The following is a 27,209-nucleotide window of genomic DNA, read 5'->3' on the forward strand; positions in this document are numbered from 1 at the left end:
CCCATTGAATAATTACACCTGGTGTAGTAACACCAACTACAGAATGCTTAGAGTTTGGTAATTTTTTTGTTCACAATATTGTGAGGGTTTTAATAGATAAAATGGTGGATTTTGTTTCATTGCTATTTAAACAGTCCTTGTTTCTTAGCTGAAAGGATAGAAAATATTAAAACCCACCACACAATATTGTTGCTTGCTTTTCCAAATATGACTTACCTAAACCCTATATGCCGGCTCCAGGCTCCAGCAGAATTCCATGGTGAGTGCTGTCACCATCATAACGTACACTGGGGCTTCACAAGGAGCAGGAGCCGGTGGGTCTGAATCTAAAAAAGAAAAGTGTCATTTAAGCCAAATGTGCTGAATGCTCCCCTCAGGCTGTCTATTGGGAGCATTCAGCACATAATTTGAAGATTTTGCATTCCTCATATCTGTCCAGGACAATATTCCCTGGACTTGCCAACAGCCGAAAACATTAGGACATTGTAAACATCTCTGTTGCTCAGTGACTTCACTAAATTAAAAAGATCTTCCTATTCTGAAAACTTGTGAAAAAATGTAAAGCAAATTGCTTAAAAAAGTACATTAACGGTTCCTTAAAAAGCATTGCTTGCATCAATAGCAAAGACTTTTAATAAAAATCACCAAAGCAGTCTAAGCAAGCCAATATTTAAACTGTTGAAAGCTAACTATCAACCAAGTCTTTCAGCTGGATCCCATGAACATTTTCTGCCAATACTGCTGCAAGCTGCCATAGTAAAAAAAACCCTTAAAAACATGCCCTCTGCTTGTCTGGTTTCAAGAGACACCATGGTAGTTAAATACTGTTTCCAACTTCAAAGTCTAATGTAATTTTTCTAATAACCATGAGTGGTAACAGACTTTTCTCTTTCCTAAAAGAAACACTCAGGCAGCACTTTTCTTAGTTGAGATACATGCTTTTGATTCTGCTAAATATAGCAAAGTAATTCAACTCTTAATTCAAAATGGAATGGCACATGGCTTCCAATTCACAGCAAACACTCTAGTATTGCTTCAAATCATGTGGTAAGATGAGAAAGTATAGCACTAAGTGACTTGAAGTAGTCTTGAAATAAAGAGAAATTACTATTTTGAGCACATGGATTTATTTAGTAAGTGATAATCTCTCATCAATTATGGAACTATATATGGATAAGTATTACCCAACACAACTAAAATCCATATAGTAACTCAGTGCTAATTTAATATTTGTACATATTTTTCAGCAAATCTAAAATCAAAAGAAAATAAAAACCTATGAATAAACAACTGAGGTGGCTTGTATGATATTTATTTCACTTAGGATAATAAAGTGTGTTATTTATGCAATATTTTCGTATTTTATGAAGAAAGAACAAGTGTCTTTAGACAACATACAGAGATTTAGCAGAGTGTAACCCTGTTTTAACAGTCTTCAAACAAAGGTACAACAGATGTTCAAACAAAGATTAATGTCATTCAGAGATCCCAGAATCCTAGCAGAGTAACTTTTGTGTACAAAGCCTTGAGTGAGTCCTTTTTAAGAGGTTGTATTCCTACTATGTTCTATATTTGCAGGATGGAGACAAGATTGTAGCTATGAGAACATTATTTACTTTGTGAATCACTGATCATAAAAGTGCAATTAAAAATCTCATGCTTTACATTAATAATAAAACAGAAACTATTTTTTCACCGGAATTTCTCTTTCTCTTGCCTCCTGAAACAGAATTTCCTTTTCTTGTGTCACTACATTCATTCAACTTATTGCTTATGTACTCAGGCTTAAGTCTGCTAGCCAGGACTCAGACAGGTTAAGCAGTAACGTGTCCTTGCATACAATGAAAGCTGTATTTCCATAATGATGAATTAAAAACCAAATTCCACGTTTTCTACTACTATCTTCCTTCTCTGCTCTCTCTCTCTCAGGATCTTACTGCTATTTCAAATCAACAGTTTCTACTTTGCTCAGTGAGTTCAAAACCTCATTCACTATCTTGCATTTCCTAAGACACATCTTTCATTTCCATTTCTCAAGTTTCATGCTGTGGAATTGATTAACAAGCTCCAGAAACTAAGCAATAGGAAACAGATTCTAAAAACTTATTTTTCACAAACCTGTCTGTTTCACTGCATCTAGGCTTATTATCATGGGTGTGTGAACATTTGTGAGAATACCAGATGTGCCACATTCTAAGGACCAACACCATAATACAACATTTTAGATAGTCTGAAAAAGGCATGCTTCATATTCTGATGCCAACATTCTTACCTCAAGCATGTTATAGATGATGTAGAGCTTTATGACAGACTGTCCCCTTATCAGATGATACATCATAGAGTAGTCAACATAGTGCATCATGAAGTAGCAGATGACCAATATAACTCCTTTGAGAATGTCACATACCTGAGCGGGTTGTAGCAAACGTCTATCACTGAAATACAAAGGGCAAAAAGTTCCACTAAATGTCAAGTACCCACAAAATACAAGTGTTACCAAGTCAACGGAATTTACAGAAGCCATTAATCAAGGATATATTTAATGTGTTAATTTCTGCCCCTTCCTCTGACCCTCACTCCAACTCCACGACCATGATATACATTTATAGATCACACTCATGAACAGGATCACATCCTCTTATCCGCCACAACCCTTTAGTTAAAATAGTGTATTTATTAAGAGCTCCCAGTTATTAAGAACCTTCTGCACGCATGCCCTTTGGTTTCTAATTTACCTTCCCTCTTCCAGCCAATCATATTTATGATTTTGACTTCCTCAGTTACAGAAGTTGTATTTGCTATGACCAAAAAGAAATGAAGTTGTCATCTTCAATTTCAGTCTAATGAACCAGATGCTGAGGAACAGGTTGTAAACATAATTCTGTGTCTTCAAGCTCTAAGTGCTGCAGCAGTAAATGCAAACAATTTGACATCAGAGCTTGAGGTTGGTCATGAACCAATGCAGAAGTTTTCTATCTACAGTCCCATGAGTAACCCAGGAGACTAAAGGAATCATTACACAATTTCCTCCTATAAACTAGAATTACAGGAAGAAAATAGCTTTACCTCAATTGCCCTAACAGTAGCCATATGCATGATGAAATTGCAAGGCAGTATTTACTTGTCTATTTACTTAGTTTAGTATGAACAGGATGCAAAGCAGTTAAAAAGCCTTCAAATGAAATCAAAAGGTTGGCAATTAAATATAAAAAAAACGGAGGAAATAATTTCTATTATATATTTTTTTTATATACCCTGAAAGGCTTTTACAGACGTTAATGTTTCATAAAAGTTGGAACCAATTAGCAGAATGCAAGTTACGAACTTTCAATTTCTGTATTCTTAAATCAGTAGGTTATCCAGAAACTAGACAGCGTTCCCATAAATTGATAATATGTTTAGAAAAAAAAGTAGAGTTAGTTTGTAAGAATTTACACTATTTATAAAAAAACCCCATCCAAACAGTTACTTATGACTTCTGGGAGTCAAGACATTCTACAGACCCTGGGGACAAGACAAAAATCCCTGCTACCTCATCTTTTTATTTAAATATATTATCAGAGCAGGATTGTTATACTTAGTGTTTCTTTGTTGTCCTCCATTCAAAGAAAAATGCCCTGAAGACAACATTTTTGCATTATATTGCTATTATATTATTATACGGGCAAATAGATCATGCGTTTGCGAGGAGTATGAGCAAGAGAGTTTCCAGAACTCTCAGATTTACAGTATTACACTCTGAACAGAGAGCAAATGCTCCTTTCACTTTTTACTGCATAAACTGTATTAAAATTAATTATATTCTGAATAATCGAATTCAACCTGGTCCAGCACATGAGAACTGCTTAGAGTGGCTTTCTCTCTGTAAGAGACATTTTCTTGCTTTCAGAAGTCATCCAGTAACTATCCACACCACTTATTTCAGACAAAGTCCTTGAGAAAAACCTCAGTGAACCTTCTTCCGTTCCCCACCCTCCAAAGTGAGTTTTTACTGAAAACACTAATTAAAAAACTTACAGAAAACTGAAAGTGTATGTTTTGTCCACTGCTTGAAGAACCTATGACTATGTCTTTGCATGACACACCTCCCCCCAAAAATGCACCCCGACCTGCAAAAGCACGTTTTGAAAATTTACTGCCTTATTTAACTACATCTGACTTAAATGGTTATACTTATTAAAATATAATAGCATGTACTGAAATGTGTATGAAATTTAAGCAAGTCCATGATTCTGATTACCATTCATATGCTGAGTAACACAGTATGTTCCTTTTTCTCCAACCTAATTCCATTTTGAAAGTGTACTCAGTCATTTCAGTACAAATCTACCGATAACACTCAAACTCTGCAACACAGATTGGGATAAAGTGGTAAAGGTACTCCCACTCCACCACAGTAATGCCAGGTCTTAGTACATGAAAAAGAGAATCAGAATTTGTTACTTAGAAAATTAGCATCCTCATGCTTCCCAACCAACAATTTCTTTATCACTAGAGAAGTAGTGAGTAGTACCTGGTAGAGTACACCTGACTAGCAAAAGAGACACTCACTTCAAAAGCCTACGTTCTAAAAGTTTGGCGAGGTACCAATTTTAATGATAGGATGGTGTCTTACTGAACTGCACCAGTAAGGAGAATCTGTTTATGAACCTTCTGAAGCAGTCCAGAAAGATTCTCACAGGAAAATGCTTTGATGTCCACAAATCAATACAGACTGAAAATATCATGTCAAAGGTTTTCTGGCTTACAAGTAACATCAAAGATGCTCAACCACCACTACAGTCACGAGTCATAGATGTTCTGTACTCTTAACTCTATCACTCTTCTGCTTGTGTTGATTTTCATCTGTATGACTACACTCAAGTGAAATCAACTCAGGAGAAGCCAATGTAAATGCAGACAGCAACCATCACAGGGGAATACAAACTCTGAAAACAGACTACATACAATCAAGAGCACAGCTGCTCTTCTCAACGTGGTCTCAACTCTGCAGACTACCACTGTATGAAGTTCCATGAAACTTGCACACAGCATCATCTACACTGGAAAGATTCAATTCAAAGGCTGCCCTAAAGAAGTAGTTCATCTAGTCTTGATTGCTGATGCCTTACAGGAATTAAACTTGTAGAACAGATTACATTCCAATAACATTTTTAGAGAATTTTAGAATCATTTAGGTTGAAAAAAAACCTTTCAGTTAATCAAGTCCAACTATTAACCTATCACTGCCAAGTCCACCGCTAAATCATGGTCAACACATCTTTTAAATACCTCCAGAGATTGTGATTCCACCACTTCTCTTTTGGTGAAGAAATTTTTCCTAATATCTGATCTACATGTCCCCTGGCACAACTTGCAGTCTTCTTGTCCTAACTCTCAAAGTGACTTGGATTTAACTTCTCAGTAGCGTGTATGTCTAGGAAAAAAAACTGCAGTAAACAAGTTTTTTTCTGACATTTTAATTAAAAATACAATCTGTTAATGTTCTATTCAAAGTTGTACATAACTTCTTGTGCTTCTTATCCACATGCTCCAACATTAATGCTGTGACAATTTCTTCAAAACACAGTAGTCCTGGTTTTGGCTGGGACAGAGTGCCTTTTCTTCTTAGTAGCTGGTACAGTGCTGTGTTTTTTAAATTTAGTATGAGAATAATGTTGATAACACACTGATGTTTTGGTTGTTGCTAAGAAGTGTTTACCCTCAGTCCAGGACTTCTCAGTGTCTCATACTCTGCTAATGAGGAGCTGTACAGAAAGCTTGGATGCAGCACAGCCAGAACAGGATGTCCCAAACTGGCCAAAGGGATATTCCATACCACAGAGCATCATGCCCAGTATATAAACTGAGTGAATTACCAGAAGGGGACTCACTGCTGTTCAGGGACTGGTTGGTACCAGTCAGCGGCTGGTGGGCAACTGTGTTGCATATCACCTGTTTCTTTTAGGTTCTGTTGCTTTCTCTCCCTCTCCTTATAATTACAATTATTATTACCAGCATAATAATTAGCATTATTATTAGCATATTTTGTTTCAATTATTAAATTGTTCTTATCTCAACCAACGAGGTTTACCTTTTCTTTCCAATTCTCCTCCCCACGGGTGGGGGATGGAGTGAGTGAGTAGCTGTGCGTTACTTAGTTGCCGCCTGGGATTAAACCACAACATCTTAGTCACAAAAATATCCTCACTGTTTCAAACTTCCTCTGTTTGATGACAGAAGAGCTGTCAGCATCTCTACCCCCTAGTCAGCGCAAGGGATTACTGCAAAGGCTGACTACAGAAAACTGCCTTCTAGAAAGTGAGAAGAGTAAGAACATTCTGGCATTTAAAATATATTTCAGTGTTCTTTTGTTGCACACTAAGAAAGACCCCTTCATATTGACTAGACAAGTAATCTATGGTGTACAACTAACATGTTTCTGACTGAGATTAACTATGCCTACTGCATAAATCCACAGAAGCATTTTTATCGTAGCAGAATCCTTTTGCACTCTGGTTAATAACATTTACAAAAAGATTTCAAGGTGTGGTTCTGAATATAATATGGAATAGGGATAATTATTTGCTACAAAGACAAGAAAATCAAATAAGTTGATAAAGTGTAGTAATTTGTCACCTTTCAGCAAATACGCAGCACTGACTGCAAAGCCTGCAGTTATGAAATGATGTAGTCAGTGTTCAGTGAGAACTGAATGTTGCAATTTTCATATATGATCAGGCTCCCATTGGTCCAATCTGTATTTGTTACATATCATGCCTATCCTTTGCATTAAGCTGTTTAATACATATAAACACACACAGGTTGATATGATTTTATGCCTGTCATAACATCCTAGCCCACCCATTTCACATGCTATATTTTCTGCATTCATTTTTTTCAATTTGTTTCTACTTATTGTCTTTAGTAACTACTCAGTGCCAACACTGAAAAGTACTTTCAGAACATCTTAAGCACTAATTAATCAGACTTCATGATTAATATAACACACAAATTCATACTGCTGCAGTCATCCACACCATGACTACTACAGAATCTCAGAGAAACTAAGATAAAAGCTGCTAGTGGCAGCTACACAAAGGCCAAGAAACAAACAAGAAAAATACAGCATAGTGCTGATAATTTTAATATCTCACCTGAAAGTAGGAACCCAAGTTGTAAGAATTAGCCATTACTGAGCTACTGTGATAACTCAGAGCAGGACACTGTACAACCTTAGAAACCATTGAACGGAGATACAAGAAGCTGGGACACCTTAGCCCATTTCAAAACACTCGGTGCTTTTACAGCTGTGCATGAAGTGGGATGAAATACAAAGAGAAAGATTTCACATGAAAATCGTGTATGGGTGTTTTTTCTCAGGAGCGTCAAAAGAATAAATAAAGAGCAGTACAACTACCTTGTTTTATATTTAAACACTCTAGTAACAAAACAGCAAATGATTTTTGCATAAATCAGTTGATCTTTTCCTTCAAAGCTATCCCAGGCATACAGTGATGCTGCACAACTGAGTTAAATACAACACTTGCCTGGCTTTAGTGAACTCCACTCTTAAAAGATAGTATCATGAGAGCCTTTCTCCAAGATGCAGTTCCTCTAGTATCCTACCAGATTCCAGAAATAATGTTACATAAATGGTTTTACCATTTGGCTGATTACATAGCTGAATACAATTCACTTATACAATTTTCACGTACCAAACCAGTAAATAAATGGGTTCAGGGCATCTGGACTGTCCTTCAAACACACCTTATTAAGATACATGATGTATGTTGTTTCACCCAATTATTTTCTGTCATTATTTGAGCAACTCGCTTTAGTGGAAGGTGTCCCTGTCCATGGCAGGGGGGCTGGAACCAGATGATGTTTAAGGTCCCTTCCAACCCAAACCATTCTATGATTATTCCATTATTACTTCTAAGATTTTCTAAGTCATGCTCTCTGAGATGCTCTTAACAGAAATTCACAAGTGGTTTCATTACGCTAAGTCTCAGGTTTCCACATTAACTGTACAGCCTAGACTATCAAGGAATCAAATTTTAAAACTTCCTCAAACAGCAAGTACCTTAATACTAAAGAGTAAGGCTTATCCATTCTATTACCCACCACATAAAATCTTATATTGCTACACTACTACTACCACTGAATACCCCGAGCTGTTTAAACATGAGATGATCTTTCAATCTGCATGAATTCAGAGTGAAAATCCAAGCATTCCTCTACAGGTGAACTCTCTTGCACTGTAATGTTAATTAGTAATACAGAAAAAAAACCACACAGAGACTTCAAAGTTCTACGGCATGTACTTAACAAGATGTGCAAAGTCCTCAGCCTTTGGGTACATTTATCATTACATCTACTAATTGACAGAAAATCTCCTACAAAACAAAGCCTTACATCTCAAAGTCATACAAACACAGAAATGCATGCTTAAGGGCATATACAAGCTTATTATTAATTTTAACATAAGAAAGTTACATGCAAGTCATACTACTATACCTCCCTATTCCACCACAGCATGTTTCTGTTTCAGCCCAGTCATTTAACAAAAGGAGAAGCGTGCCAAGCTGAGCGCTTATCATACAGTGTTTAAAGCAGTTAAAAGTCAAATTATGTATAAATTTTGCCAATGTACTGACATACATCAACCAAGAACTAGAAATTTAGAAAAATCGGTCTGTTACAGAAAAAATTTACTTTTTACAATATACTAAAAATCAAGGTTTAATACTCATACTTCAAACTTTCCAGTTTATGGTTTGTTCACTTTGAGACACATTTAGAAAGTGTGAATCCAAGTCTTTCCCCTGTTTTGAAAACCACTGGATCTATGCATGTCCCCCCACTTAAAAAAGGTAAAAGCAAGCAACTTTCCTTATAACTAGTTAGGAAGCATTACTTTGCTATTCTATAAAATTTATAAAAAAGTTATCACATTAGAATGCTACCAAATATCCTAGCTACCTACAAATTTCTTTTATAAATTTTAGGAACACCACCACCACCAAAATCAACCAACCAAAAAAACCTACTTTTTCTTCATGATTTGTGATACTTGTAAAAAATCCACTTTTTCACAAATACAGTCAAACTCACACCAAGACCTACATAAAACAGCTACCCAGAGAAGAAAAATCTGGTGTGGAAAACAAGTGTTCATTGTAGGCAAACTCACTAGATAAAGTGAAAGCTTAAGGAACTAGTTACCTGTCTGTAATTTTCAAGGTCTGTCTATTTAGTATCATACTCAAAATGCCATGATCTTCATCTTACAAAGTAATAAGAGTTTTGTCTCCATCTACTGGTTGAGAACCATTAAGTTCAATCATCCACATGGTCTATGACTACACAGATGGTAATACCACTGGATCTGTAACGTTTGCTACCGAACAGCATGATGGATTTCACAGTACTTTACTAAAGAAGCAAAACGGCTCAAGGCTTTTGGCATATTGTTGTCTAACCCACCAAGCCATTTTTTGTTCCAACAGCTGTACAACTGAAGTTACTTAGCATTCAGCAGAGCATTATCAGGAATAAATCACAGTTTACCAATATTTATCTTTAATATGTTAAAAATCACAAGTAGCTAATGCACAAGTTTAAGTGAGTGATTTCTGAAAAAAACAAGACCATGTGTTAAGTATTTTAACAAGCCTTGCTTATTGAATTTAAAGTTGTTAAACCATTTGGAACATGAAATGCACCCTAGACAAAGAGAAATTTGTTCCTGCTGTATAAAAAAACCTCCTCACTACAGTTGTTTCTCGTATGCTTTTCAGCAACTGTCACTGCACAATGAACAATGTTTTCACTATATGGTGTAATCTGCAGACAAGTACACTTGTCCGAGTACTTTAGCATCCAACCCATACTCACTCTGAATATATTATTATAAACTTAACTCTGCACAGACTGTCATATGATGTCATATGACTTCTTAATTTTTGTCTTTCAGGCTTCCTGGTGCTCCTCAATTCTTTACTAGTCTGATTATATAGTTTTCCAGTCACCTTAGGGTTGTTTGGGTTTTGGTTGTTGTGCTGGTTTTTTTTAAACCAACAGGTATTCGAGACATTTTTCTTGTTTAACTGAACAGTTAATTGCATTTTAAATGGCTCTTTTCATTTAGTCTGCTTAGTCTCATCCAAATAATTCAGATTACTCTCCTTTGAAGTTAACGCAGACAAAATTTCCAATACTGATGTCATAGATCCAGTAATTTAAGATACGAATACGGTAACAGTGTAATAATGCTTTAGATGGATATTTTCATATTAATAAAAAACAGACATATACATTTATAAACTTATTATAAGAGTTTCTATAAATGTTGTTTTATTTCACTTAAAAAACCTTTTCATTTATACAGGTTTATTGTTCTGCTAATAATGCACTGAAAAAGTCTTTTAGCACTAAGGTTACAAGTTTGAGCATGTATTTTACAGAAAACCTTTTCTAATTATATTATTTGTAGGATTTTTTTTTCATGTAGTCTTTATCAATCTCTCAATTCTCCAATGTATCCTTCATTAATCAACTGTGGTGTCATACATTTCTAATCTTACATGAAGCACTAACAAAAATGATTAGATTAACACATAACAGGATGTTTTCCTGTTAGCATAACTAAAGATGTCAGGGAAAATAAAATCCAAGCGTTTGTCTGAGGAGCATACTTGCCCACATAACTACACACTAAAACTTTTTAAAATGTCCGAAGTGATCCACTGGAAATATTCTACAATTATGCTCATTTGGCTTCAGGAAGAAAAGCTATTTTGATCAAATCTAATATCCAGTTTGAGGCTTTAAAAAGAGATATGCCTTACAGTACCCAGGACTTCACTGTTGTAAAATTGTGATAATAAAAATGTGTCCCAAATGAAGAATTCCAAGGTACTGAGAACCCAGTTTGCCAAGATTAGATGGCATTGCATTTCTTAAACAATAAAAAGCCTCTACATGCACACAACACAGCACGAGACCATGCTAAGAATGAAACAAAACCAACCTTGCTGTTAGGCCCCGATGAGAGCTGTCTCAAAATAAAATAAAAAAAAAAAAAAACAAAAAAACGAGATTTCAAATAAGTAACAACTAGAATAAGCTTTCATTAAGCTTTTATTTTTTTAACAACAGAATCAACTATAACTGAAGTCAGTAAACAAACATATGCTAAAGTGCTGTATTTTATTATGCATAGAATCATCTTCAAGTCTAATACTAAGATACCTGGCAATGAACTCTCAGGACTCCCCAGAATTTAGGTTATGCATTACAAAAAAATACCTGCTTGAAGCACACACAAAAATAAAGTTATGAACCCGACTGAAGCAGTACTTAGAACAAACATCAAAAACCTTAAGGCACTATAAACTAAAGTACAGCAGGGGCTATAGTTTTTCCAGGATATCCTATTTTAAAATGGGCCAAACTGGTCCCTGGGCACTCTAAGTAAAAATATTTTAAATCTAACATCACAACTTCCACAGTGATGCAAGTTACATATGAAAATATACCTACTACAAACAGCACTGAATCAATTTCATGTGTTGGTTATTAAAAACTAAGTGTTGCTTTCTCCTTTGAAGTACGTTGGTTAATTTAGCTATTTGTAACCAGTCTTTTTACTGATTACACGTAGATGTGTGAATTTGTCTGACAGCATAGAAGGAAAAAGAAAATCAGGATTTACTCACCAAGGAGGAATCCCTGTGACACCACATTCCATCCTATAAAGGAAGTGAAAGTGCTCTTCCCTTCGGTCTGATTTACAAGAAAGAAAGAAAGAGAAGGTTGTAATGTTGCTACACTATGCACTGTTATGGAGAGGAGAAAGGAGTACTTGGTCTGAGAGTACACTACCGAAAATAATGAATGCACCTTCCTTTTTTGATTGGTAGAAAGCTACACATTTTGGTGGGCAGGTGCACTATTTTCTCAATGAACTTAAGGCGACAATAGGAGCTATAGTCCTTCGCCAAAAAAAAAAAAATAGGCTTGGGAATAAGTGTGCAACAGAGGTTCAAATCTATTTAATAATCTGGCAACATGAACAAAGAAATAATGCCCTAATAAGAATGCCAGTGTGTTTTATTTTTTTCTGAGATGCTTTCTTTCTTGAAATAATGTCGTTCTATTTATTTCCTACTGAAAAATGTAAATCTCTGAATTCATAGGAGGGCAATGGGAATTTTAAGAGTTACATAGAATACAGCTGAAGTTACTGATGCTATTGCTGACAGGATCTAAATTAATTTAGTTCAGAGAGCAGAGTAAAAGCAAAATGCAGAATATGTATTTATAAACTATATCTACTTCCACATGGAAGAACTGTGAAGGTCTTGTCGTTCAATCTTCACATATAAAAAAATCTTCTGTATTTTCTTGAGAAAACCAGAATTTGGAGGAGAAAAAAGTCTCACTTTCCCTATCAAGTCCTTACTTGCTTTGTGGAGATGATTTAAAATGCCTTTAAGGATAATTAAACTGGGAGTCCCATCAGAGTTTCACTAACACACAATTTTAGCTTTCATATCATGGTGTTTTACAAATAATATAGAAGAGCTTTTCCACATTTCCATATGACCTTTTATTGATGTGCAACATATTTTCAACAAAAATTAGTTAGCTCTATGAAAGTTTCAAAACAAGCAGCGATATTATTCTACCCAGAATCTCTGGGTCTGAGGTACTAATAAAAAAAAGCATCCGCATTTAAAAGGAAACTGTACCTTTCAGCCACAAACAGTGTTATTTTTAGGAACCTGTCACCAAGGACTGTAATTATGAAGAGAATTCCACCAGGTCCACTTCTCTCTCTACCTTAGATTGGTTGTTAAAACTAAGTATGTGTTTTTATGTTGTCAAAGAATATTTTAATAAAATGAGAATAGTTTAGAAGATTAAAGAGAGTCATTTAGGAAAATTCATGACTCAAAAGAAAATACAGTAAAACTGATTTTTTTTTTTTAATTTCAGAAGATGTAATTTAATTTTGTGAAGTGTTTGTTAATTTTTTAAGAGCACCCTGCTACTTACAAAGCATAGAAGCAATGAAGTTGCACCTGCCAAAACTACCACAATGTGATGATTCAGCCTCTGCCAGTTTGATCACAGTGATTTAAGCAGCAGTTTAGTTCACTTACTTAATGATAGAATCTTGGATTCTTCTGACTGAAGAAGTTTTAGAGTCTTGCTAAAAACCAGCTTATTTAGCACCAATATAGCTATCACAAAACCACCAAACTAAATTCGCTCAAAAGGAAAGATCAAGTGATGAGGAATGACAAAAGTCAAACTGAAGTGCTTACACTGTCCAGGCAGAAAAAGGAAACCACTCTCTTTAAGATACATTACTCTGTTTCCTTTCAGAACTCTGTAAAATGGAATATTAAAACCTGTGGAAGAGGCTATTAAGCATGCCCCATACACTTAAGCACTGTGCACAATATAACACAGACAGGAATTAGCATATTTACATAGAATGTGGGTTTATTGTTTTATAGAAATAATGGGTAACAATCTTTTTCTACACTGAAAAGAGCAGATAGAATTATGAGGAAATAAATGAACTGAAGAGTAAACTGAAAGGGAGACAGAACACTCACTGCTCAATTACTTCACTGAGATGTTGAGAAAAAAGTCAAGATGAAGGGAGGAGCACTTTTATTTACTACACAGAATGGAATATGATGTGGCAGGTTCAAATAACAACTAGTCAACATTTATTTGATATTTGTGAGAAAGAGCAAGCTAAACAGCCACCTGCTTAGTAAGTACCTTTTGCAATAACAAATGTGCTTTACCTATTGAACTCTGGTTTGTTACAAACACATAAAAATGTATTTCCTGAGCTAGAAGAAAATCACAAATATTTTTTGTCATAATAAATCACATAGTGTAACCAGAAAAACAACAAAAAAAACCCCAAAAATCAAAGTGCAGGCTCTGAATATTTGGAAATAAGAATAAGTACATCTGAAAAAGTTCCATTAGATACCACAGACATGAATTCTAAATCTTTCAGTAAAAAGCCACCAATGTTAGAAAATGAATGAATTAGACAAAGCCTCAAGTACTGAACAAGTAAAGAGATTCTAGGGATCTAAACTCCAAACACATTGGAGGCAACTGTGACAGAAGAAATCGCTTCAGCAGTTGTTACAAAAACAAAGCCTTCTTCACTCAAGATCATCTCATTTCACTGCATCTTACCTGGTAACACTTTCAAGTTAACACTGTCAAGTTAAATAGATTAAACTGGATTCTACCCTGCCTCACACACTAAAAATCCTGTCAAGCAAGCAGACTAAGTTTTAACACTGCAGGTGCATGTACCTACATATGCACACATCACATATGTGTGAGTGCGTGCAGTGTTTTCAATGTCATTTCCTTCAGGATATTGAACAACAACCAAAACCAGCAACTGGTGTTTCAAATTTTTAATCATAATTTCAGAAGGGCAGAAAACTTCTTTGTCGAAAGCAAAACTGAGTTTATGGACAAGGAAAAACATTCTTGAACAAAAAAAAAGTAGTAAGATCAAAATGACACATTAAAATCCATTACATTTATCTGAATTTTAACATTTTAGCAATACCATCCACAAAGATATCTAAAAATAGGCACATAATTTGACTCGTCATCAGGCTAAAACCAAATAGTTGTCACTTTTTAACACAACTAAGAAAAATCTTTTGACCTAATCAAAGTCTGAGACTCGGCTCAAGAATAACAGTACAATAAAACATTAGAGACTGCCACCTAGTGCCTATGTTAAGCATCACTAAAGTACAAACATTTCAACTTCAGACTATACTTTAAAATATTATTTCTTGTGCAACTAGACTAGCATTTGCTCTAATCAGAACATACATTTGTAAATTATGCATCTAACAGCCCTTCACATATAAAAGACAATATTAAAAACACTAATTCAAGCAACTCTGTTAAAAAAAAAAAAATAAAAAATCAGTAACCGTAAATCAAGTTTAGGGAAACCTGGAACAAAAACCCTGAAGTCTTTCTTCATTCAGGAAAAAAATTACAACACTAATACAAATGCTCTTTTTCTTTCAAGCTACATTTAAGGCTTACAAAATCAGCTTTACTGTAAAGTAGCAAATTCTATGAAGGAAATTAATTCTATCCAATTTTTTATGCCTATGCCAGAAAGGCAAACTAAAAATCCTATGTATTAGCAACTACTTCTTAGTATTGATCTGAACAGGAAAGCAAGGAGTTAAAATCTAAAATTTCTTAATATTCTGATTAGTTTTCCTCTCTAAGATTTACTCTCCAAGATTCTTCAAAGGAAAGAAAAGAACACATTTTATTCAGGGATCCTTTTGGTAAAGTTTACCAAGAAAATAAGGAAAATTTTTATTGTTAACAAACAAACAAAAACACCAAAAAACTTCTGTTTCAATATCAAAAAGTTTATCAAAAGACATGGGCCAAGTCAGTCAGCCTTAGAAATTTTGAAACAATGTTCAAATAGATGTTAGATAAAAGAACAAAACTGTAAGGTAAGGTTACATCTCTGTCCTTTACTAACCTGAATATGCCTAAGTGGTGCTGTTATCAAACTGTTGTGTCTGAAGGAAGCAATGATGACAGTTAGTGACTAGTGGCAAAGCTTAAAGGTCCCACACACACCCCTTTGCTTTGGCTAGTTTAGACCAAAACTTCTATTTTACAGTGGAAGAAGTCATCGGTAGTCCGAAAGGCACAGAAAGGCAATAAAATGAAGCACACACATAAATGGAGAAACATTATTTAAGGGTATCAACACCTTTCTTTTGAATCAACTTACCGTAAGCCATAGCATGGCAAAGTGATGAACCGGAACATTGCCAGAAAGACTCTCAAAGGAAGCAGGGTGAATACATAGAGAAAAGCATCCAGGCACAAAAAGATTCCAAAAAACATCAACTAAATTACAAAAATAAAACAGAATTATGTTAGTAGTTTATAAAGGGTTACGAAAGTTCATAAAGAATTATTTTATGAAAAATACATTTGCATAAGGCTAATTTACCAAATAAGCACAATACTCTCACTTGCTCAATCAGCTGAACTGTAACAAAAATTAACATGCTATGCACTTTGAAGACTATTCAGCAAAAATTCTGCACCACAAGGTCCAAGCAGCAAAGGCTTTTGCAGACTCTCACAGCTCACCGAACTCAGTCTTTATTTAATAGACGAACTGCGCTTGGATATAACTGTAGCTCATTTTCCAGTGGTGACTTTCCTCTAAGGTTACAAAAATTCATGTTTTAACCTTAGAGGAAAAAAGCTGTGCGTAAATGTGCACAGCCAGTTTTCAGTATTACTCCTCCATTTTTTTATTACCTGGTAAATTTTCTACTGCATAGCTAATTACAGTTTGGTAGATCTCTTTCAGGGCATATCCACCTTTTTCATATAAGAATATAAACTATGAAGAGGTAAATTTCCCATTGCCCTTCATTTAAGTGCTTTATCCTTAAATTTACAGAAACAGTTAAAGCCATTTCACTATAGCCCCAAGGTAAGCAACTCTATGATAATTAAACTAGACCTAAACTCTACAAATTGAAAGCTCTTATATACTAGACTCTCTCCACATAACATTACTTCTTTATCTGATCTTTGGATGATTCTATGAGTCTACCTGAATGGGATTCTAGGCACATGCCTTTGTACTGTCAGACCAGGAGCTAATATATTTTCTTTCAAGGATAATCATGTAAAAAAGCAAGCTTATCTTACTACACAATTAAGACTAGCAACATCTAAGTAGGCCTAATGTCCACGACAGATACGCATTTACGTGTGGAAGTTGTATGTACTGCTGATGAGAAAGGTAGACACTGGGGTAGTGGGTGTGCATAAACCAAAGTACAAGGAAATTACTTTTATCTCCCACAAGCCTTTCAAAATACCTTCTTTGTGCAACAGCCACATCAGTGTCCAAGGAGCTACATATCACCGATGTGCGCCCTTCTCTCACTCTTACTCCTTGTGCATCCTGGTAACTTTGACAGCAATCCTACGGACTGCACTCCAGTGCATCTATCCATAAGCCACATTAAGATGACTGGCTTGGGCACAACAGCACTGCTGTCATTCCTGAGTTGTTACTTTCCCTTATAATATTATTTCAACTAATTCTGCAGTGGTAGAATATCTCAATACCATCATTAAGGTCTCTTCCCTGACATTCACTCATTTGCCTCTAATACCATATTCTAAAATTTCAGCAGAGAGTTATCATTTAAAGTTATCAGGAGCAGTGTTACATGAATGGTGGATAAATGTATGCAGTGCATTAATATGCTATTAAGCAACCTATTTCTTTGCTAACTTTTAAACCAGGTGCTGAATTTTCAAGCACTGGGGATGACCAGAGCTGAACACTTACCTTTTTTTTTTTTAACTCCTTAACCCAAGCAAAACAAAAAGATAGCCTGTCATTTTGCCTCTCTGTTCTTTCAGGACATTTTTATAATCTCAAAAACAACACTGCATTTTCTCTTAGATTTAGACAGACTTCTTCTCTGCCTAAGTGTAATGACGGTTTTTCACGTTCTGTAAGCTTGTGTTAATATTTGCAATTGTTGTTTAATGTCCTCTTCTTCCTAATTTTTTTACTACAATGCACTTGCACATTTACATGCACCCATTTAAATATAATCAGTACTGAACCTTCCAATCCTTTCTGTAAACATTATTTTTGCTGCTACATTCCAGATACTGAGGAAGTAACAGAAAAGCTTACAGAGCTTTTCCATCATCATAACTATAACTTAGAAAAAGAGCACAGTTTAATTTTGAGATCAACTAACAAGTCTTCCCTTAAGATGGCAGGAAGAGAGATCACCTTTTCATTTAGTATAAATACCCTACTACAAGGAAAAGTTTCCACTGAAATTGCACAAAAAGCTTGAGTGGAAGTAGCACTTATATTGTAAATTATCTAGTTTCCCCAAAGAAAAAGGGTAGTCAGAACAACAAATACAATAATACTGCCCTTTTAACATCACACCCCACTCTAAACGATGGGAATGTAATAAGTGCATGTTAAATAATATCTCCCAATATTAGGCTTTGATAAATTTACTCCAATTTATTCTCACTATCTGATTATAATTTTCATTCTTATTCTGTAATTATACTACTAGGTAGAAAAAGCCATTAAGAAAATTCTTCTGTTCCTTTTCTAGTGTTTAACATGCCTTATTTCAAGTAAACAGATTTTTGTATCACATAGGCAAGCAATTCCTGCAACAGGTGATGATCTGTACGCTATTTAGCTTTCTTTCTAGATGCTCATCATCGTATTTTTTTTAATGAGTAAGATTCAATTTGACATAGCTAGTATGAGTACTAACCCGGACTAAGCCAATGCAAAGAACTAACAAATTTGTTTCATAATCTCCCTTTAAGAAGATAATTATCACTTTTTAAATCTGTTTATTACTCAGTTTCATAATAATAATAATAATAATGGCCCATCTTCGCGAACGAAGATTTGGGGAAAGGTCTTTTACCTTTCCAGCCTGCGCAATGGATTTTTTAGGTGAGACACAGCCTGCGCTGAACTGAGCCCACCCTTTAATCCTAAGGTTCATCTGCCGGGGCCAAGCAAGCTTGGACAATGGCAGTGAGGTCCTCAGGACGTAGGTTTGTTTAGAGTGTCCTTCTCATAGATGGATGGCCACACAGGGCTAACGACCTCCATCAGGCCAGGAGACCGGGATTTGAACCCGTGGTCGCAGCAGTGAAAGTCCTGCACGCTAACCACTAGGCCACCAGGGGTCTCATCAGTTTCATAATATTTCATATTCAAAGTACAGACTGAAGTTTGATGGGGTTTGCATAGTAAATCAATTTTACTACAGCATCAATCTTATGTATAAAAAGACTGCTGGTCATTACTTGTTCCTACACACTGAAAGTTTTATTGGAAATCTGAGGTGATGATCCTTCAGAATAATTTCTGTGCCTTGGAGACAGCATGTAAGTCTATATAATTACAGTGGAGATGATGTCGAACTGCTGTATTGTTCAACTGAGCCTCTACCATGGGTGGAATATTCTACCATAAACTGGAATGGGTAAGTAGTGAGGACATGAAGACACCAACCCCAGAGAGGTTCAAAGCCCATCTGCCTCTGTTCCCCAGCAACCTGTTTGTCGTAGGTGACACAGCTTTAAGTAAGGGCATGGATTACATCATCTCAGATGTCCATCCTAATCTCATTCATTCTGTGATTTTCTGCAGTAATTGACTGGGAATTTAGCTTTCTAAAACCAGGCCTTACCGTGGTCCAGGGATGAATTTAGTGATACTGAAGGAGGAACCAGAGTACTACTGACAAAGGGAATCCTACTCTCCCTCCTTCCTCCACTGCACTTTCTACCCCTAAACAAAGCTACAGAGGTCCCCTTCTGTAGGCTCTGGACTCTCAAGAATACTGGCTGAGCAAATCAGCTCAATATCCTAGCACAGAATAAACAGAGCAAGAAAAGTGAAGCATTCACTGCTGAATTATGAGCTGATTTAACTCTTGGAACAGTCCAACAAGCTCATGCAAAGCAGGCAGCATGCATAAAGCAGGAGACTGAAGTGGGAGGAAGAGTGAAATAAGCCTCTTCCTTCAATGTAAGTTAAATTGATTTAGTTCTATTTGTAACTTCGTCCACAGAGATTCTGGAAATTTTAGCAATCTTAATTTTAATGTTATCATTACACTGCAGCCTAGCCAAACCTTATTACCAGTGTTGCCTTACTCATTATCCTTGAGCATACTGCTGCTGCTGCCTCCCAAATCAACATGGTTATGCCAAAATAAAACTCTCCTCTACCTTACACCACTGGAATTGGCTCACTGCAGGGCCAGAATGACATCTAAGCTGATATAAAGGAGGTGGCTGGAATCCCTCAGGAAGGGTCACAGCACTGGGATAGAGAGGGAAGATGTGGTAAACAGTAGCAGGAAGCAAAACAGAAGACTACGAAAATTATGTCAAAAACCTTAGATAAACTCATCCATCACCACATTTTTATAAGACTGAAATCTTCCCATCCTCAAAGCATTAAAGACTTGAAAAAAAAACTGTACAATTTTTTAATGCAAAATTACATTTTGCTACAAAATGTTTTCTTTTAATTGACTATTCCTTTAAGGATCAGTGACATCTTTATATTTGAATTAATTTGTCATCATCTGGACTTGTCTGTCCCTGCTAATAAGCTGAGCTGTAAGCAGTAACGAGCAAACATAGGCCAAAAAGCCCCCGAAATAAAAACATTTAAGTTAGTAACACTGAAAAATAACCATTATTGATATTTACATCTTTTTTTTAGTAGCAAAGATGTTTTAAAAACACATATTTCCTTAAATACTTTAATGCAACAGATTTCATCTCTAAATTGAATCAAATATTAAACATACTTCACCTTCTCCAGTTCTTTTGGTATCCGCATGCACGTGTACACTCTCTCTCTCCGCTCTGTGTATTTTGCTTCATTGTGTTCAAGGAAGTAACCTCTTGTTAGCTCAGCACTGATGAATCTCAGCAATGAAAGATCTATTCAGAAACACACAGAAGCAGAAGACACTTCAGGCATGATCTCCAAAGGGTGAGAAGCTGCTGTGCTTTTGTTACTTGTCTCTTGCTACATGTTTCATTTACAAGGCCTCTAACCCAGAAGGTTTCTGCTGATGGTTAAATAACTGTACTGAAGGAGTTGTATGAGAACCAAGTCCTTTGCTCTCCCCTTCATTACCCTGTTGCCTCCCAACAAACAATACAAGCTACTTTTCCCAGGCAACCCTTTCCATCAGATAACCCAAAACATTACTCAAAGCTGCTACACTGAATGCAATAAACTTAATTTATTGACAGTCCTCCTAAATTTACTAAGCTCCATTTTTGACTTCTTAAAAGCTATTTTCACTCTCAGCAACATTAGCAACCTTTTTTTTATTACAAAGAAAAACTTTCTGTAAGATCAAAATGTTCATGGACACATGATCCCAAGTCATTCAGTACACAAACAGTACAAGCACACTGAACATTTCGAGATCAGAACAAAGTCTTTCACAATCAAAAAGCCATCAGGCATGCACAAGTTTTCTGTGTTTTAATGCCTATATGTAAACAAGCTGAAGGCTGTCCGACCTATGTTTAGCCAACTCAAATGGCTTCTAAAAAAAGACTTTGCACAGAGTAGTCTTGCAAAATTATTAACATATGAAATTATGAAAAACATATGAAATCATAATTATGAAATTCAGGCTGTCAGCACAAAGAGGTTGAGCTTAAGCTTCAACACTCACTGACGAGGTCTGACATCACCACCTCCTTGTAACACTTAAGAAGTGACAGAACACTACAATGAAGTTCAGCATCTCTGGTTATTGGTATTTAAAAATAGAAACTCTCAGTGTTCACACAACCTTGAAAAGATGTAAACGACTGATCTAAACAAACAGGTGAAAAGCTACAGAGCGTCTACCATGACACAAGCACATGTTCACAAACAGTAAACTCAGATTTTAGCCAAATTCTTAGTGACTATTAGAGGTAGAAGGGACCTTGCATGGTAGAATGCTCCACATTTCTCTCAGGATGAAGAGGCTGTATAACAGTAATAGTAAAACTGCCTAGGTAACAGCTGGTAACAGAGGAATGCAAGTATGGACACTATGTATGAAAAGTTGACCCAAAACTATCTGAGGCAATGCCTTCTCAACAGTCACCACATTGAAGATGAAGACCATTAACATAAACAGTAGCCAGAAAATTATGAAGTGTTTCAAAGCAGAGAAGGAATCAGCTGAAACGGAAGTATACAAGAAGCAGAAGAGACAAGGTGTGCTTATAACCTACACTGCCTTGGGGGGACATGCACACTTACGTATTGAGTGTGATTAGAACTTGGGGGGATTACAAACAAGCACCTTGAAGTTTGTGGTGGTGTATTAATGTTTTTTGCGTGCCCGGTATTGTGATTTATCATATTGCCTATACTGATCACAGCTATATAACTCAGTAAGCGCAGGTTAATTATGTATTGTTAATAAATCATGATTTCCTTTAAACAAAGTGAACTGAATTGTTTTTCCCCTGGATGAGCTCGTTTGGATAGTGATTTTGATGATTTATACATTACTGATCCACTTCTGCTAGGCAGGCCAAAACCACTCTAAGCCTTAAAATCCTTTATTTTAAAACAAACAAACAAACATGTAGTTTAATGAGTAGTAAATAATATTTACATGTAAAGTTTCAATCAAAGTTCATTCTGTGAAATAAAGCAGAAATTCATACCACTAAATCACTGTTCAGATCTCTTGTGAGCACTATTACTTGTAATTTTTTTAGAAACATGAAAGCAAAGAGATAACTTTAGGTGTAAACACACTGAGTAACCGCTCTGTTAACTGCCTAGGTGTATTTTCTTCCCCCTAAGATAACTGACCTTCTCTAACTTAAAGATAATGCAACCTCAAGCAACTGAAGTTTCCTGCACAATAAATACATGCATATGGGCAACCACCACAGAGTAACTTATGGGTCCCTGTCAACTTGAGATAACAATGATTTTACCTAATGAGCTATTTGTTCCCACTCCTTCTTACCTCACACAAACTATTTCATAGGCCTATTGCTGAAAACCAAATGATTTTAAGTTTTCATCACCTGGCTACACTTTCATGCCCCGGATATTAAGCGATAGTCATCCTCATGACTGAGGTTGATCAATACACAAGCTCCAGACTGTGATTGCAAAATAATCTCCCCAGTGACAGGGGATGCACTGGAACACAGTCACTCAGCCACCTCCTTTCTGGGCACTCATTGCTGCCCAGCATCAGCCCTAGCCCTGTGCCAGCTGTGAAAAAGATTAGTGGCTGACCCTGTAGGAAAAACACAGTAACCAAAAGAACAGCATGAGATACCAAGGCAGGACAAAGCAATAAATCATTTGAAAAACCGCTTAATTCTGCTATCAAAGCATCAGGCAACATTTGCTTTTAAAAGTAAACACTCTAACTCCTACTTCAAATTCCTTCCCTACTTCAAATTTCCCTCTTTTGCAGTCAGAAAATTTTAGACTGCGGCCCAAGTTTAATCTGTTCAGATAGCAGATGCTTATAGTACGCTGATTTATCTCCTCACCTCAAGAGAGGAAAGCATAAGCAGCTTTGAAAACATAAAAGGCCACAAATTTCTTCAAGGTAAGAAGATAATGATTTACCTAAGTTATATTTCAATGCATAGCTACACAAAGGATAACCATTAACCAGAAATGCAGAGGAAAAGTTGTGCAAGCATGAAATGCACTGCGCTTCAATAAGTTTTTATTATATAATCATAACTTTAATCCCAAATGCAACAATTCCAGGCACTCACTTCACTCCCGTCAATCCTAAATAGACACTTCTTCCACAAACACACCAATTAATCAATGAAGAAAACACATATTTTAAAAAGCACTTCCTTCTTCTCTAAACAACTTCTTTTTACAGTACTAGTCCTGCTTCATCACCATGAAGAAAACCCTACTTCTATTACGTAACGTATTGCTACCCTTAGGTGAGTTAAGATTTTGAGTTGCTCTATCAAGAAGCCTATTCTCCTTACATTTTCTTGCCCTGAAAAGTCAGAGAGCACCAACGATTTCTAACTATTTTTAAATTTCAAATCTATTGGTGGAACATAGGTATTTTTCATTGCCTTCAATAATAGTTCCTTTATAAAGTTATTCAGCTGTCTGTCAGGCACAGCAGTATGTATCTTGATCATTCTTTTTTCACTTCAAGGCAATTCATATTACTACAATCAAGCCAATTCTTTTCTAACTATGGAAATTACATCACCATTACATTCTGTAGTGTTCGTCAACACCACAGAACTGCAGTCAATGATGCTGCACGTCTTATGACATAACACATCAGAAACAAACACAACACCCATCAAACTCAGAAGGAAAGTGTTCAATTGTTAAATTATTTTAATAAATCCTAATTCTTTTCTTTTATTTTGCATTTGCTAAAACCTGTGTTATCACACTCAAGCAACATTGAGGGAGAAAGCCCACAAAGTTGAACACTTCAAGCACTTTCCAGATTTTTAGCAAGCCAATCAATTAAGAATATGGTGCTAATAAAGTTATTTATAACCTTACCAACACTAAATCCACCCTGATACCAACCGCCAATTTTTACAAGAATAGCAGGACTATTTTAAAAAAATTACTTGGTAGATACCTGAAATAACCAGTTCAAGTGTGAATGTAAATATAGCTGTAGATTGATAGCAAAAGCAATGACCTTTTCCCTTTTTCCCCCCCTATAAATCCACAGTTAGTAAACTACACTTAGTTTAAAAGACTTCTAACAATCTGCGTACAAGTTCAAAGCTCCAACAGCACCGCTACTGTCAGTAATAGAGGCAAAGACCACTGTGCTCACAGCTGTGTGAATGCAACAAGAACTGGCAGGACGATGAAGCGTTTGTCGTACTTCACCAAGAAAGTTGAGCGAGCCCGCAGCCTCCCGGCCCCGGCTCTCCGCTCCTGTCACACACGCCGCCGGGCAGGACCGAACCTCACAGCCCGAGTTCCAGCTCCAGGGCACAACACACTCCAGGGGTGATGCCGGTGCTGCTCACAAACCTCCTGCCCATCACCATTTGATAAGCTGCGTGACAGGGCACGGGGACCCCACCGCCCGCGCTCCCCTTCCCCAACACGCCAGGGACACACCGGCCACGCCGAGAGGCTTCTCCGCACCGGGCGAGTTCGTGGGCCGAACCTACGGGCAGGGGCTGAGAGAAAGCTCCCCACGAGCCGCCCGCCGCACCGGTCCCGGTGCACTTTCTGAAGTCGCTCGCCCAAGTTCGCACAGGCGGCGGCGGCGCCCTCAGGCACCACCCTGGCACCGACCCCGGCCCCTCGGGCGGCGCTGTGAAAAGCCAGCACCGGCCACCCGCGCCGGGCAACACCACCTCGGCCACCCCGGTCCCCCGTGAGAGCCACCGCCGCCCGGGGCCCCGCGCTGCCGCCCGCAGGCCGCTCCCCGCGCCACCGCCCCTCACCCGACAGGCTCCGCTTCTTCCTCCTGCCCCGGTCGCTCTCGTAGAAGCCCAACGTCTCGGTTCGCTGCTGCGGAGACGGCTGCCCCGGGCCGGCGGCGGGCGGGCGCGGGTCGCTGCTGCCCCAGAGAGTTTTGGGCTCTCCGCGGCCGCCGTCCTGCCGCCCGTCCCCGGCAGTGCCGGGCGCGGTGGCGGCGTCGGCCACGCCGGCCATGTTCGCCACCCGCTGCGCGCCCGCCGCCCCCGCGCCGCGCGCCTGCCGCTGACTCATCACCGCGCGACAGCCGCGGGACCGGCCGCGCGCCGCTGCCCCGCGCGCGGGGGGCGGGGGCGGGACCGTCGCGCCGCCATCTTGTGCCGCTGTTAACCCTTCACAGGCCGGGGGCTCCTCCTCCCGCCTCCCTCTGTGAGACTCCCTGTGGTTTTGTGGATCCTGCAGGGCACAAATAACGCTATTTGCGTTGGGGGACAGCTCTAGCCTTTGTTCGTAAACTGGGTGTGATGGTCATGGTTTAACACACACTCCCAACACATGGGGCTGGGGGACAGCAGTTCAAAGCAGCTGGAACCAACGTGATGAATCCACCTTGAGCCATGCAAATAAAAGACCTTGTTCAAAAAATGGAAAGCAGGCGGTGAATTATTAACTCTAAAGCCAACAGGGTTCCGATGAACTGCAGGACACGGGTTGGCCTGGACAGGGCTCTTGAGGTCACAGCCGCGCGCTGCCCCGGCTGGGACGGCGCCGGGAGGAGCCGCGGCTGCCGAGCCCACGGGGAGCGGCTGGAGCCGCCCGGCCCACATGGAGCTCACCAGCGCCTGCAGGGCTTGAGGAGCCCGCGAAGGTCACGGAGCCCCACCAGCCCGAAAACCAGGGTCTGAAAGCATGCGGTTCCTGAAGTGCTGAGGCTGGAAATGCTGTTCGCTGCTGGCAGCGTGGTACTAGCGGTGATGAGGCTTGCCACAGACCATACTAATGAAAACTAACTGTTCCTGCAGCAAACCGCTTATAATTAATACACAAGCAAACATGAATATAAGACAGCTTCAACGTAACAGTGAAGCACTCGTTTGCAGGGCAATTCACATGGGCACGAGGACAAAATACCTGGCCTGAATTTCAAGTACAAGATCTCCTTCACGTTCAGTTCTTGTGTTCTTATCAGACACTCACAGGCCAGATGCAGTCAGCTTAATATTTAGCCACTCACCCTGGGAAAACAAAGAATGCTTTATTCTTTCTTTGCAAGGCCATAGTAGTTTTCCTTTATAACTCTTAAGTTACAAAGTTGTCCCAAAGAGCATTCCAGGCTTTGGATAGACTAGAGGTTCCCATTTCCATTGCCTTTAGTGGTCCTAAATGCCCCAAATCTGGTAGGATTAATCTAAATCTTGTATTTTTGGGCAGTAGAGCACTTTTTACAGGCACTCTTACTGTGTAATAAGAGAATCATATAGGGAGCTACTAGTGATAACTACTACACATTATCAGTTTGGACTTTCATCTTTTCTCTGTAGATGTAAAAGGCAGTTGGAAAAATAGGATGCAGAACAAAGAGCTCCAAAAATAGCCGACAAATTACCTCAGTTGAAAGCTGCTGCAGTCTGTGCAAAGTTATATGACAAACTGGGAGACATTCTGCTTCTCTCCTTCCAACTCTGTATAAAGCTTCTATCCATCCATAAGATGACTTCATGATATTTAAGGACAACAAATTGCCACAGCCTTGTTATGATTCTTACCAAAAAGAAGGTCCTTGCAGCATCAAACATCATCTAACAACCAGGCACACTGAGAAGCTATCTAATGAGTTGCCAGCATCACTTGTGACAGCACATACATTTTCTGTTCAGGGGTTGACCCAAGATAACCTTGCTTAGTTTACAACATCTTCCAGTTTTGTGCTTGAAGTAGTTCAGCTGAAGGCACGATAATAGTATGACTGCAATATGGTTCAGCTAAGAATTCACTCATCCCTTTGGCACTTCAAAACCACATTGAGCAGCTATCCTCAAGTTTCTGTATGCTTTATTCTGTATTTATGTACAGTTTATAACCATCATTGGCTGAATTTATGATATATTCTTTTTCACATGCAAGTATG

General features: G+C 37.9%; 1 protein-coding gene and 1 long non-coding RNA gene across 5 annotated transcripts in view; both read right to left on the minus strand.

Moving 5' to 3' along the window:
- TAPT1 (transmembrane anterior posterior transformation 1) overlaps positions 1-25,355 on the minus strand; it is a 50,823-nt gene extending 25,468 nt beyond the window's left edge. The window contains exons 1-5 of one of the 4 annotated variants that reach the window (XM_027686362.1): positions 25,108-25,355; positions 20,459-20,589; positions 15,824-15,942; positions 11,015-11,038; positions 2,273-2,435 (exon numbers count right to left, since the gene is read on the minus strand). In XM_027686362.1, the coding sequence (XP_027542163.1) occupies positions 2,273-2,435; positions 11,015-11,038; positions 15,824-15,942; positions 20,459-20,589; positions 25,108-25,318 (648 nt within the window). In that variant the 5' untranslated portion in view covers positions 25,319-25,355. Of the gene's footprint in view, positions 1-2,272; positions 2,436-11,014; positions 11,039-11,702; positions 11,770-15,823; positions 15,943-20,453; positions 20,590-25,107 lie in introns of those variants that run through there. The other 3 variants (XM_027686366.1, XM_027686364.1, XM_027686365.1) reach the window with 3 other exon arrangements.
- On the minus strand, positions 17,418-20,447 carry LOC113969130. Its single transcript, XR_003534765.1, has 2 exons — positions 18,800-20,447; positions 17,418-18,474 (listed from the first exon to the last, which is right to left on the minus strand). It is a non-coding gene; the product is annotated as an uncharacterized LOC113969130 (long non-coding RNA).
- Positions 25,356-27,209: the final 1,854 nt, after the last annotated feature.

Source organism: Neopelma chrysocephalum, unplaced genomic scaffold, assembly GCF_003984885.1.
Source record: "Neopelma chrysocephalum unplaced genomic scaffold, ASM398488v2 Primary Assembly neopelma1_71, whole genome shotgun sequence".
Lineage (NCBI taxonomy): Eukaryota > Metazoa > Chordata > Aves > Passeriformes > Pipridae > Neopelma > Neopelma chrysocephalum.